This window comes from Nannospalax galili, unplaced genomic scaffold (genome assembly GCF_000622305.1).
Source record: "Nannospalax galili isolate Female #2095 unplaced genomic scaffold, S.galili_v1.0 scaffold895, whole genome shotgun sequence".
Lineage (NCBI taxonomy): Eukaryota > Metazoa > Chordata > Mammalia > Rodentia > Spalacidae > Nannospalax > Nannospalax galili.
In genome coordinates, this window is record NW_008336435.1 from 697,977 (window position 1) to 712,683 (window position 14,707).

Below are 14,707 nucleotides of genomic sequence, written 5' to 3' on the forward strand. Positions count from 1 at the left end.
AATAAAATTATGGGTAGGGCCTGCGAAGTCATAGTTCAAGAGACAGAGTTCCAACAAGACAGTTCCATCAGCACAATTCCAGGGGAGAGAGATGGTTCCAAGAAATATCTGGGGGGAATGAGTGTTCTCTGCGTTTGGGCCTACCCTTAAAAATGAAATGTTAAGACTCCGGCTTTTTTGTTCAGGTAATTATTATGTTGGCATAGTAGTGCTGTACTCCCTTTTGTTTTTACCCAGTCTGGGATAGACCCCAGACTATGAGAGAATGGCTACCAACCTCATTTAAACTGTTCTGGAAACTCCATCAAAGATACACCCTGAGGTGTGCCTCTTCAGCGATTCTAAATTCAGCCAAGCTGACAAAGAACATTAAACTCATAACTGGGTAGACTCCCCCAGCACATGACCAACTGTCTCTGCTCAAGGCTCGTGGGGATGCATTACCCTTTCTGGGAACTCCCAGTCCCTGTCCATCTGTAGTTATGGGACAAACGTGGCCTATGATGGCTCTCTTGTACTGAAACAGGGACAACACAACAACAGCAGGCTTATGACAAATCTGGTCGAGCAATGAAAGAGTGGAAGTCGGTAAACAGCTCAGAGAAAATAAGCAGCCTTCTTTGATTTCTGTAAAGATGGGCACACACACAAAAGCCAGATTACAGTTATTGGAATAAATACCTGATTTTTCAAATCACATGTGATGTCTCTCACCAACTATCAAGAGCTTTTACCAAAAAAAATTTTTTTTGAGACAGGGTCTCACTATGCAACCCTGCCTGGTCTAGAACCTACTATGTAGACCAGGCTGACATTGAACTCTCAATGATCCACCTGCCTTTGTCTCCCAGGTACTGGAATTAAAGACGTGCAACAAAGCTTTTAGAAAATTTAACCTTCCGTAATGGTCACAATATGTGCCAAAAATCAGCCAAATAGTAATCAGGAGGGAGCTGAAGCTTTAAGAAGACCCAGTTGAATGAGTCAATACTCTAACAAAGAAATTTAATAGACAGATGGAAGCAATTAAGAAAATCATACACTAAATTTAAAATGCAATATAAGGCATCAATAATAGAATCAATCAAACAGGAAAGAGAATTAGAATTAGAGGTGGTTGAAGTTATGGAATTAGAAATAGTACACCTATTTTATATACCTGGGCAGAATAAAATTTTCTTGGGCAAAAGGGGTCATGAGTAGAAAAGCTTAAGAAGCCTTGACATAAGGGTTGTCCAGCTGGCTGTTTGATTGACAGCCCTTTTTGCTCAAGGCAGGTGGGGAAACCAGGGAGTTTAACAGCTGCCAGTTAAGGAGTCAAATTGCCTTATCCTCCAACATTTTTGCTTATTTTTTAAAAATCTATTTTTATTTATTTATTATTATTATTATTATCATTTTTATGTGTATGCATGTATTGCCTGCATGTAGGTAAGTGCACCTGTGTCATACAATGCCCTCGGAGGTCAGATCTGCAAGAACAACCAGTGTTCTTAAACACTGAGCCATCTCTCCAGCCCCATTTTTGCTTATTTACAAGAAAATGAACATGAAAAGGAATGTTTACAATAAGACTTAAAGAGCTAGTTATTAACAACGATAGTGATTTTTGTTTGTTTTTTTGAGACAGGCTCTCCCTGTAGCCACAGGTGTCCTAGAACTCACTATGTAGACCAGGCTGACCTCAATCTCACAAAGATCCCCTGCCCCTGCTTCCCAGGTGCCTCCTAAGTGCTTGGATTAAAGGTGTGCTCCACTAAACCCAGTTAACAATGATAGTGATTTTTAACTGAATTTAGTTGTGCTTTGACAAAGTTTAACACCTGCCCCATGCTCAGGGGAGATGGGTCCCCCTTATCTGTCTCATCTACAGTGCTACAACTGAAATTTATTCACTCAAATATCTTAAACCATTTCAAATAAACAATGAACAAATATCTTGAGCGTTAATATAATAAGTTATATTCTGATATATTAGTCCTTGTGATAGCTGATTTTGGTTGTCAACTTGACTGGATTTGGAATTAACAGAAATGTGAGAGACTTGTTTGATCAAAGTATTTGAAGCCAGAAGACCCACTCTAAGTGTGGGTGATAGCTTCTGGTGTCAGGCTGTATTGACGGATATGGCAGAAGGGAGCAAGTTGCCTGCTTGCCTTCATTCGTACTGATGAGTTTATCTTGTTGTCATGGCATTCCTTTGCCAATATTAGAACTAACGTCTTTGGGTTCCAACATAGACTAAAGACAACGTCTCTCCAGGAATTCTCCAGGGCCCCTGCACCAGATTGGGACTGCTGAAACATCTAGCCTAGTGGACCAAGCAACTACTGCATTCTCAGCCTTTCCAGTGTGGCACAGCCATCTGTGGACTAGAAAAAGCCTGAAAGCAAATCACTTTAAAACTATAATAGGTAAATGCTCGGAGAAGAAAAATCTGGGAATCATAAAGATGTCTTTGTCTTGGGAAGAGATGCCACACCTTAGCAGATACTTTATCTCTTAAGCTTTGTTATTACTAAAAGGCAAAACGTAAGGAAGTGATGCCCTTGCTGTAAACTCTTTGCTCTTTCCAATGCTATAAGCTAGTCTTCTCCTTATCCTAAATCATGTCCGTTGGTACCTTCACCAAAAATAGAAGAATCATAGCTGTATAGATGATGTAGCTTCTCATTTTTGGTCTCATAGACTCCCATTTAATTGATCTTAAATTCTTGAAACTTAATAGGCACTAAAAAATTTAATAATTATTTTTCTTAATAAGCTTTTTGGTAAAGGTACTGTCAAAAGTCTGAGACATCTCTACTCAAGGGAGGGAACGGTATGAAGAATATTTGCTTCGCACATGCAAGGTCTTGAGTTTAAGCCCCAACGCTGCAAAACATTAATGGAAACATGACTCCTAAGAACTACTTTTTATAGTAACAGATGATTCGTTTTGGAATAAAGTACATTCTTCGAAACCCTAGTTATAAACAAGTTTCTTCTGTGCGTTTGACATCTATCGAAAGAACTACAATTCCCATCACACCCTGCGGTTCTCTTTGGCCAACTATTAGGTGCGTCATTTCCGTTCCCTCAGCCGAAGGATGCTGGACTTCGTAGTTCATATGGACTGCTCTTTTTCTCGTGAACTTGTGAAGAAGACAGGGTGGTTAAATGGACTGCTTTGAATCTGGTGTTTCCATAAGGTATCACCATTAATCTAACAGTATAGTATAGCAAAGTCAATTCACGATCAGGTTTTCATCACGCTCCACCTTCCTATTGGCAGCACCCGGGAAGGGGAAATGACGCACTTCCGGTGTAATGGCGCCGCGGTGGAGCTTTAGGTAATTACCGAACTCTGTAACTCCCCATAGACCGGAACCCAGGGTGGGGGTAGCGGGTTGCCCTATCGTGTAGATTATGATGGGGCCTGAGAGTGGGCACCGGCATCGTGGGCCCCGTGGGCCTCGCTGCACGCGCGTGGCTCTGCCTCCGCCGCCGTCCCGCGAGGTGCGGTGTGAGCGGGCTGGGCCTATGGTAGGCGAGGCGTGCGCCACTGGGCACTCGGCCCGCCAGCGCCGGCGACCCTGCGTCCTGTTTGCCCCCCGGCCGGTGCAGTTCGGCTTGCTGAAGGCCAGCGCGGGCGCTGGTTCCCTCACTTGCCCGGCGCAGTGTTTCCGACGCTGATGTCTAGGGACTTGAGTCCACCGATTTGCTGAAGCCCCTTCCCAGAGCCAGGATCCCAGGGCCCCGCGCTGGAATAATAAACTGTCGTGACGCTCTTGCCTCTTTCCAGTATAATATCCCAGCGACTGGCTCTTCTAGAATTTCATTTGCCATTTATTTTTCATTAACTTGACCTGTAAATACTGGCCCTTCGTTGTATTTAGCCCTGGTGTTCTTTGTTTCTCATTTTGTGTTCGTCTGTCTTCCTTTGTCCTTCCCATAACTTGAATTATCTAAGTAATTGGATAACTCCCAGGCTTGGGTCTGCAGTCTCCACCTCTACTGAGTTGCAGGCCCTGAAATACATTTTCCTAGAAGTAGTGTACCAGTTATTTTTACCTAATTTCAAAAAGTACTTCATGCATTTATAATCATTAGTAAGTCCGTGAGGTAAATGGAGAATAACTTGAGGAAAGTAAATGCAAGACTTATAAGTATGGTAAGAGTTTCCTTTTCCATTTTCACATGTCCTCAGACTAGAGATAGCAGGTAAGCAAACTTTGTTTTCACACCCGTTCATTGGCTCCCATCCTATAAGTCTGCGAATGCAGGAGGTATATGGAAAACTAAATTTAAAACTGACCGTAAAGATGTGATTTTTTTTTAAAAAAAAAAAAACAGGAGAAGCATTGCTACAGGCAATATCTGTAGGAAGAAGAAAACTGCTTAAGTTGATGTTGAGTTGATGGATCTAGCAAGCCAAAATTTTCAGTCTTACTCCAACACTTACTAGACCTGTCACTTGAGGAAAGTTACTTGACGTCTATAGTCTAAGCGTCCTCATTTGTTAAAAAACAAAAAACAAATATATATATATATGTACGTATGTGTGTATATATAGTAATAATGCTTTTTAACCAAACCAAACATCTGGTCCTCAGTTTGGGAAGCACTGCCCTAGCACATCTTCTAGGGATGTGATATGATCATCCCTGCTCTCCAGTCAGGGTTGCTGCCTAACTTGCTTTGAAGTATTTGGCCCATGGCCAGCCAAGTTTTCTCTACTACATTATACTACTACATCCTTCACTACTTTGAATAATTTAGCTCAGTCACTTTTGGAGTTTTGACATGTCCTAGACAACTATCTTTCCCTAAACAAGTTTCCTTAGCTCTATCATTTTTCCCAGTTGCTGAGTTATTAAAGGTTAACTTTCCTCTCTGACCATTATATGTTGCAGAATGACTGACCTACAGTAGCTTGTTCCTGAGACTACTCAGAAGATGACAGGGTGTTACCCCGTGTGTGTGTGTGTGTGTGTGTGTACTTTTTTTTCTTTTTTTTTTTTTTTTTTTTTTTTTTTTTTTTTTTTAAACTAAAAAAAAAAAAAAAAAAAAAACTTACCCAGGTATGGGGGAACTTTGCTCAATTTCTGGGTATCCTGGCCAGTCAATAATGCCCCTTTATCCAGTGGCTATTTCTAAACCTACATAAAACATATTCTAATTCTTAACTCACTCTCTTTTCCTCTTTGACATCCCAGAGCTCTGTAACTTCTCAAGGAAATAGACACACAATTTATGCCAGCTGGCCTGGGACTCACTATGTAGACCAGGTTGGCCTTGAACTCACAGAGCTCCACCTGCCTCTGCCTCCAGAGTGCTGGGACTAAAAGCATGCACTACCTTGCCTAGCTACCTTGCATATTTTTAATGTTCATATTAAACCATGAACTGTATTTTCTGTTCATTGTGCACTATATTTAGACATTTTTACTCCCTGGCATATCCCTAAGTTGTTTATGTCTGGCCTAGGACTAGTCTGAGAAAGAAGTGAGTTTTGGTAACTTGGCTGATTCTGACTAATGTTTTCAAGGGCTTCTCTGTCAAATTTCACTGATTTTCTGTTTAAGTCTGATAACTAATGGAACACAGAGCCCTCTTGCGTACGAATTTCAGCAAACCCTCAGGCTTGTTACACTTTTTCTCAATATACATCTGTCAGAGACATTTCAAGAGACATTTGAATGCTTACAACAACACAAACTTTAAAGCTCTTCCTTAAAAGCTAGCACATGGGGAGAGGAGTGGATTAAAACAAGCCTTTGCCATTTGTCGCCAAATCAGTAAGTTCCAGTGAACAGAAAGTAGAAAAGGGGGTATGGTGCTCCCTTTGTTTGGAGAAAGCTTCAGTGATTAAAGAATTAACTAGTGTGAGAGACCCAGAGTTCACTCATGGTTAACCAACCTGTCTCTGAGCCTAACTCATCAGTGGCTCAAGCTAGACAGAGTTCAATACTTGAAAAGTTACTCCATGGGTTTTCCCCTGAATTAGTTTAGCTTCATTCTGTACCTGGTGACCAGAGCTTCTGTTGTGGGATGTAGTGCTGTGTGCCTAGATGCTACTTTGTAAATTTCTCTGTAGTGACCAATGAATCTCAAGTTTCTTCTAAACCAAACTGTGTTCAGAAAAATGGCCAATAGTCAGAAAGGCCATTTTCAAAGCCATTCTTTGAGAATACACAGAATGGCACAGTATATTTAGTCTCTACATATGTAGCCAGCCAAACTGAGGAACAGAGTTAGGGGAAGGGGAGTAGTATGAAGGTAGGCTGAAGGCCTAAGCTGCACTTGGGTTTCGTAAGTGGAAAGAACTGTGTGGTTGGGGTCACATTTCCTCTTAAAATGGCAGAGAGGGCACTGACAAGTTTCCATTTCTATAAAGATCTGAGCCAAAGAGTCATGGCTCCTGATGGTGCTGCCTTGATGTAGGTAGTCAGTTTGGCGGGTCCAAGGGGAAGGAAGAGATATTCTTTATAAGTTGTCAGAATAGCATTAGAGTGCTGTGTGGAGATGAGATACTCATCAAAAAGCCACATTCTTTTAAAATTTAGTTTTAGAATTTGGGCTTACCAGGTGTTCAGTACTGTTTTAGCTTCTAGACAGAATTTCAAGGAGCCATTGTGCCCTCAGTAGGCATTTCATACTTTAGCTTCATGGGCCTTATGTTTCCCCCTTATTTATATTTTAATTTCTCTGTGTTCCCTTTTCTCAAACAACTTGAAATTTCCCAGCCTTTTCTCTTAAGATGTCTCTGAGCCTGTACACATGCTGGTCCCATTCTCCAGATGACCTTTTCCCCCTTTCCATGTGGATAATTCCTACTTGTCCCTGAGGATTGGGCATCAGTACCTCCTTTCTGTACGTCCCAAACCAACTTGGTTGCACTTTCTTTTCCAAAAGTACTGTGTATGTCACATAGCTGAAGCACTTAGACATTTCTTCTCTCCCTTAAGGATAAGAACACGTTGATGTCTTGTGTGTATTAATGCAATATTACCTCACTGCACATACACTGCTTTTACCTGAAAGACTATAGCTAATGCCTCATTTCCCCTCAGCATTTTACTTCCTCATTTTCTCTCTCGTGCTTCCCCATTTTTTCTGAGTCACTGCTTAATGTAAATATCAGCTGTGGCTCCATCCAGCTTCATCATTTTGGGGTCCTATTTTTTCATACAATTTTCAGTTGCTATAGCCTCAGAGAGACGCTTCTGCACACATACAAACTTGAACAAATGAAGGAAGTATTTGGCATGTGTGTAAAAGCTACTTACCTCAAGGCATGTACTATCTATTGACTGTCGTGACAATCGTGATAGTAGTTTGAAATTTAAGGTTTTGTTTGGTCTTTGTTATGAAAATGGGCATAAGTTTAATCAGTAGATTAAGAGAAACCATAATAATATTCTTTGTTCAATGAATGATGCCAGGGTTACTGAATAAAATTAAATCCTGTTGCCAGGCACCTAAGCTATGAACCAAGAATGTATGGGAAGCTAGTCAAGAAGTGGTAGGCTTAGGAGAATATAATGCCAGTGATAGCAGGGCTCATGCCCCTTAGAGTTTGTTTTATTCAATAGCAGAAGGATTGCTACTGAGAAATTATGTTCTGTTAAAAAAAATAATAATGTACAGAGAAACACATTGTGGGCAGTAGACATAGAGACAGTTTCCATTAACAGCCTTTTAAGAAGGACATTTGGAAAGTATGAGATAATGCTGAGCATGTCTTAATGGAATGTGCTTTTAATTTGAAAGCCTAATTTCCCTGTGGGCCGCATTACAGATACTTGAAAGGATCCTCTTGCCATATATATATATATATATAGCCAATTTTAGCATTCATGGGAAATTTATAATTTTTTACAGGTAAGTTGGAAAAATTCTTTCAGCATAGTGATAAAGACTTTGTAAGAAAAATTGCTAAGAGAGCACAAAACCAGTCTACCTTCTAAAATGAAACTGAGAGGGTGTCATTAGGAAGCTTCTCTAAATGGAGCCTTCTTCCACCAGTCTCCTAGGTAGAGTGGCAGAGGATGGGGGAATGCTGAGGCAGATTTACTTCTCCTATTACATGAACTAAGTAAAAGTAGGACTTGGTGACTGGGCATAAAGAAAAGTGCCACTTAGGAACATGTATGGTAGAGGAAAAGCTGGTTTGAGGTGGGGAGACAGAAACAAGAGTTCCAATTTGAACTTCTATTTGGAAGGCCATTGGGACATCCACATAGAGCTTTCCTCAAACTGACTGGACCTCTGAGTTGGCACTCCATAGAGATGATTGGGCTAGTATGAATACATGTTATCAAAACTCTGGAGATAGAGATGGTCTTCCAGAAAGAATATGGGCAGGTGAAAGATCAAGAATATACATTTATTAAAAAAAAATATATATACATTTGTTCACTTAACAAGTGTATATTGAAGGCCTCCAGTGTTGAGATTATTGTAATGAACAAAGCAGACAAAGATCTATAAACGAGAGTTAAAGTATATCAAATATTAAAAGCAGAGTAGGGGAAAGAGGAAGAGATGAAGAAAACCAGGCAAAGGTGAGATGAGAAGTGAAAACTTGGAAGGAAAAGGGATTGGTGGTACCAGATACTAGAGCAAAGGCTGGTAAAAGTAGCAAGTTGGTTCTGGATTCAGCAACAACTATGGCAGAGTAGGGATGGAAAGCCAAGCACATTGGGAAGAGGAGTTTAGTGAGGTTAAGAATTGAGGGTCATCAGGTCTAGACCCATCAAATGATCTCAGCTGTGTAGGAAAAGAGGGTAGGAACAAAGGGGATAGGGAAGTTGTCTATACATGTGATAAATGGATCAGTAAGCAGGTTCAATGTGTAGATTATTTTCATTATTTAATACTAATTCAAATGGAAATTAGTTCTATAAATCAAGAGATTATTGGAAATTTTAAAAATAAAAATTAGTCAAATTCCTGCTCCTGTAGATCTTAAGTTCTGGTGAAAATGACCACATTGGGAGGTTTTCCTGTGAACCAGCATTTTTTAAAGAAGTGATGAATGTATCCAAGTGATTCTGTCATTCACTCCTTAATTTCTTTTGTTACTTACATATGAACTGATACAGTTTAGCTTCATGCTGTAGACTTATGAATGGGGGATACTTTCAGTTGATAGCGTATAGTATTCATTAGGCTCATTAAAAGGTTTTATGTTTTGTTTTTCTGTTTTTTTTACTCACGTGAGTATTACTGTTTGTTATAAGGTGCCTCAAAATTCTAAAATTGAAGCTCTTCTTTGCACAAAGAACAGAGGCCAGAAGACTGATCAAATGTTGATTCCTATCTCTTAAAGAAGCAAAATATACTGAACCGTCTTCACAGCTTCCATGTTATACTGGAACATGGGACCTAACTCAAATGATGTATCAGAGAACATGTAGTAGTCACTAGGAAGCAAAGCAAGGAGCAGAGGTCTGCTTATTTATATTATAATGTTTGCAGTCAGACCTGCTTTGCTGTTGGGATTTTTTCAGATTTTAGAAGATAAATACAATGCATGTAGTATTTATTAAGCAATTCCCTTTGGGTCCAAGTCAATATTCTCTAATCCAACACATTAATATTTCTGTGTTATTTCAAGAGTCACATTGGCTCAGGTTGGTGCTTGTCAGGTTTTGCTGTTGGGTAAATAAATTGCCAAAAACAGCAAAAATCTTTGTGTTTTCAGAGCATTGTCTGCCTGTACTTGATAGTTTCCAAAGAACACTAGGAGTGTGTGATGATACCCTTTTTTTTCCTTAAAATTATGAATCTATGATGAAGTCATTTCAAGTTGTTTTTTCACTTAGGTAGCATATCATGCAACCCATTTCTTGCTAATATGCGAGAATCAGAGCCAGAAGTCAGTCACCGAAGCAGAAGAGTTCCCTTCAGTACAGCTATGGAAAGTACAGAACAGTATTTTGCAGATATTTCTTGAGAACTGTGGTGAATCTGTTATTCTTCCTATTTCCTAAGAGAGAAGGCCAGTACTTGGAATGAAAGTACTTGAGGAATTTTCCTGGGAGTCCATCATCCCCCCTTCATTTTGGCTTTTAGACCAATTTAAGATTATCGTTTTTTACTTCAAATGTTGCTTAATATTACTGACCTTTTTTGGTCTTTTTTAAGACAGGATCTCCCTGTAGCTCCAGCTGGTCTGGAACCTATTATGGTGAGAAGGCTGGCCTTGAACTCACAGAGATCCACCTGCCTCTGCCTCCCGAGTGCTGGAATTAAAGGCATATGCCACCATGCCCAGCATCCGAGATTTTTTTTTTTTTTTAAAGCACTGCTATGTTTAAAATTTACTGAACCTTCTGTTTAGTCTGTAGAATGCAAGAATGCAGAAGCACAGACTGAGTAACTTCTGGTAGTATGTTTCAGTGAGCACTTCTGACATGCATTGAGCTCATCTGAGTAACTGGTAAAAGTGTTCTGCTAATGAAGCAGTCGAGCCAGTTCAATCATTAGTGGAATATTTCTTTATGTTCTGAAAGTTGAGAAGCTGCAGTATATGTAATTTTATAGCTTCTAGTTAACAGTCTGAAGTTCTTGCAAATGTTCTTACGTGTTTTGCTTCCTGATGCTTGTTGGAACAGAGAAAAATTGTCATCATTTTAGAAGTGCTGCTCCCAGGGGTGCTCCGTCTTCTGTTGTGGGATACTCTCTCCGTTTAGGAAAGCAGGTGTGGTTCTGCTGAGTTGCTTACTTGTGACAGGGCAAGGAATTTAATAATTCATCATAAAATCCACATAGTGGTGCTAAGAAGAGCAGGGACAGCTGTAAACTCCAGACAAATTGCTCTCATTGCAGGAATTTCCAATTAGTCTGTGTATGAAGTGTGCACAAGTTGAACTCAGAATTTCCCTTCAGGCATCTTCTGTGTACATCTGGACAGTGATAGTACTTGATGCATTTTTTCTTAACTTCACTAGCAGTCTACAACATTATCAGTTTTATTCTTTGCAGTTTGAGACATGGAAATACAAGATTATAAATGTGAGAAACTGCTTTTCTATTGAAAGGTTCAGACAGAAAAAAATGAATCAGAAAACACATTAAATTTAAATAAATAAGGCAGTATGAAGGAAAATACATAGAAAATTGCTTTTGTAAAGGAAGTGGATAGGCTAGAAAGAGCAACTGGAATGGCAGCGGGAACTGCCACCTCACAGAAGAGGCAAGGGACTTACTTGCTCATGCTCTGTCTGGTCACAGTGAATTCTAGGAATACTAAGTAAATTAAAATTTCTTATTGATGTTAAAGAAGAAGTAGTAGTATATTGACATCACAGTCTTTTATCTAGCACTTCAAAGGAGTGGATCAATTTTAGCAGAAAAATTTTCTTTTTTAAATATTTTATTTTTGCTGGGTATGGCAGTACATGCCTTTAGTCCCAGCACTCTGAAGGCAGAGGCAGGCAGATCTCTGTGAGTTCAAGCCAGCCTCGTCTACAAAGTGAGTTCTGGGTCAGCTGGGGATACAGGGAGACCCTATCTCAAAAAGACCAGAAATTTTTTTTTATTTTCTTGTGTATGAGTGTTTTGCCTCAGTGTCATGTAATATCCCTGGAGGCCAGAAGAGGGCATCAGATCCCCTGGTACTGGAGTTACAGACACTTGTTAGTTGCCATGTGGGTGCTGGGGATTGAACCTGGTTCCTTTCCAAGAGCAGCCAGTACTCTTAACCACTGAACCATCTCTCCAGCCCAAGCATAAGAATTTCTGAATTTACATTTTATAACTTGTCACTTTGGCATCAGATTACTAATTCTGCTGTTTTCATTGAGGTAGCACTCTTAGATGGTTTTGGCTTTGGGTTTTAGCTATTCTTTTTACCAACTGTAATTAGAGGAAAATTTTCAACACTGTAACTTAGTTCTATTGAAAAAGAAGATTTAAAAATATCACCAAACTCTTTCCATCCCTCTTGATTGCTCACCAGAACTAGATATGACCCTGTTGCTGAAGGTACCACATACTTTGGTTATAAGAAATGGTGGAAGTGGCTAGTTTTCACAGGGATGGAATGTGCTCTGCAGGCTGCTGGGGGAGGCAAGGCATCAGCAGTCTTACTTAACTGTGAACCCTATGAATTTCAATACCAGCCCTCCAGCCAAGATGTGCAATAGTGACACTACTGGTATAGGGGTAACCAACCACTCTGATTGGCTTTGAAGCCCACTCCACTGGAAGAAACTCATGCATATACTGTAAACCCAGTCAAAAGCATGACTGGGGAAGTTATAGGTTCTCATAAGGAACTTATTACTGTTTTAAAATTGAAATAGCATCAAACTGCCTTTTCAGTGTGTTTATGCCAATAGACAAATCTTGCTCTTGCCTGAATGAGAGAAGCTACTCTGCAGTGAATGCAGAGACTCATGGCTGCTCAAGGTGCTAAGAATAAGAAATTCTTGAGTGCTCAGCTCTAAACAAGACATGCCCATTCCCTCAAAGGCTTAGGGAACAGCATGAAAGAGGAGGCAGAAGAAATGGAGGAAGAAGGGCTACAGAATACCATCTCCTGGGCACAGTACATGTTCAGCTAAGTTTCTAGTTACAGGTGCACCACTAGGAAACTGAAATGAGTTGCCTTTCAGTGCTTTCGTGTTTAAAAAGGAGTTAGGTAGTCTGTAATATTTCTGGCACACAAGTCTTTTTACAGTTTAATACTGACCACAGCTCTTGCACAATATTCCCCTACATCTTTTAAAGTTTTTCATTTTTCTATGTTTCATTTTATTTTTATGATATCATTACTGCACACCATAAACTATGTAATTCCAATAAAGTCCTTGATTCACAGTTCTGTATGAACATAACTTTCAGATTCACATTTTATAGAAATTACTACAATGTAGTCAACAGAAAGATATGAAAAGACATTTTAGGGGCTGGGCAGATGACTCAGTTGGGAAACCAGTTGCCTTTCAAGCTTAACCTGAGTTAAATTCAGAGCTGATATAAAAAAGCCAGGCCTAGTGGCAAGTGCTTGTCATCTCAGTGCTAAGGAGGCAGAGACGGGCTGGTCCCTGTGGTCCCCTGGCAAGCCAGACTCACCTATTTGGCAATTCCCAGGTCAGCAAGAGATCCTGCCTCAAAAGAAAGGTGGGCAGTGCCTGAGGAAGAAATGCCTGTTCCCTCACCTCCACAGGCATGTGCACACAAGTGCGTTCACACACACCCAAATGTGCACACATGCACATAAACACACACAAAACACATTTTAGCACTTACTGATGAGTGGGTTTATTCAGAATCAAATACTTAGTTTTCAAATGTGCATCTGTATCTGAAGCCTTAAGCCTTTAGTAAAGTACATTGAGAGATATTTCAATTTAGTGGGTTACATTTTCATGTGGAGTATATTTCACATGATTGTTATAAGCATTAGCTGTTTAGTCATAGATTATATATAAACATTGGATAGTTTGTACTCTATAGTTTCTCGTATTCCCTCCCCTTCATTTTTTTATTTCAGTACTACTTCATGAGGTAAGTATAAGTTTCCTTCACTGAAGCATTTTTCCATAATAGCGTTTTAAGATCTGTTTTTAAATTAACTTTTATCTGTCAGTTAGAATAAGGTCTTCTATTTGCTCTTGCTTTTGAAGTCTTTTACTAATATTTTTTAGGTATACCTTCTTTTGTGAAACTAAGGATTTAAGTATTTTTTGAATTTAGTATTTTATTTTATTTGGTCTTTTTGAGACAAGGGTCTCCCTGTAGCCCCAGCTAGCCTGGAACTCACTTATGTAGTCCAGGCTGGCCTTGATCTCATAGAGATCTGCCTGCCTCTGCCTCCCAAGTGCTGGGATTAAAGGCATGTGCCACCACACCAGGCTTAAATTTAAGTATTATATCTGTTCTTGTTAATTAAAAAATGAGAGGTCAGATGCCTAATGTGTAGAAAAAAATATGTTGTTATTTCACACACCTTTTGTCATTATTAACAAGGATTGCATTGTTGTTTTTTTTAGGTGATGTTTGGAGACAGTAAAAGTAGACTGTCAAGGAATTCAGACCAACGAATTCAAACCATTGTTACGTGAACCAACTTGAAGGGTCTGATACATTGGGTCAGCTGCCATCATAAAATGAAAGTAAGTGTTTGAAACTTAAGCTAGAAGATAGAAGCTGATAGTTAATGCACTTCCATTTAAACAAAAATGCATTTTTTAACTTAAGACACTAGAATCAGACAGTGGAATAGTATCACATTACATGCTTCTCCTCCCACCCAGTTTCAAACATGCTGGGCCAGGTAGGAATAGTAATGTGCAGGGGCAGTTGAAAAAAGATGCAGGATGTCTACATATACATACACATAATGCATACACATACATGCACAGTTACATAGATATAAACATCAGTGCTGACATAAACCTTTTGAGTGTGCACATTAAAAAGAAAAAATAAATTGTGTTGGAGATTGGAATGCTGTTCTCCTCAGGGAGCATGTGTCCCGAGGGTGACAAGGAAGGCCAGTGTCTCCTTCCTTCTGTCCTCCTCAGTTCCTTCATGGCTGTTCAAAATGTAAACCTTTTGTTGCTTGTTCCATATGTGCAGATGGACTCTGTATTTTATGTTTTACTTTAACTTAAGATACTCATTTATTCAACAAACATGTATTGTAGTCTTACTACATTGGAGTGGCTCTTTAAGTACATGGAGCAAAATAATGAAAAAAACAGAAATC

The 14,707-nt window shown here is 39.6% G+C and overlaps 1 protein-coding gene across 1 annotated transcript in view; it reads left to right on the plus strand.

The window, feature by feature from the left end:
- Positions 1-3,241: 3,241 nt before the first annotated feature.
- The window catches only part of Cwc22 (CWC22 spliceosome associated protein homolog), a 72,105-nt gene continuing 60,639 nt past the window's right edge, over positions 3,242-14,707 (plus strand). The window contains exons 1-2 of the mRNA XM_029562550.1: positions 3,242-3,332; positions 13,989-14,111. Of these exons, the coding sequence (XP_029418410.1) occupies positions 14,106-14,111 (6 nt within the window). The 5' untranslated portion in view covers positions 3,242-3,332; positions 13,989-14,105. The remainder of the gene's footprint in view (positions 3,333-13,988; positions 14,112-14,707) is intronic.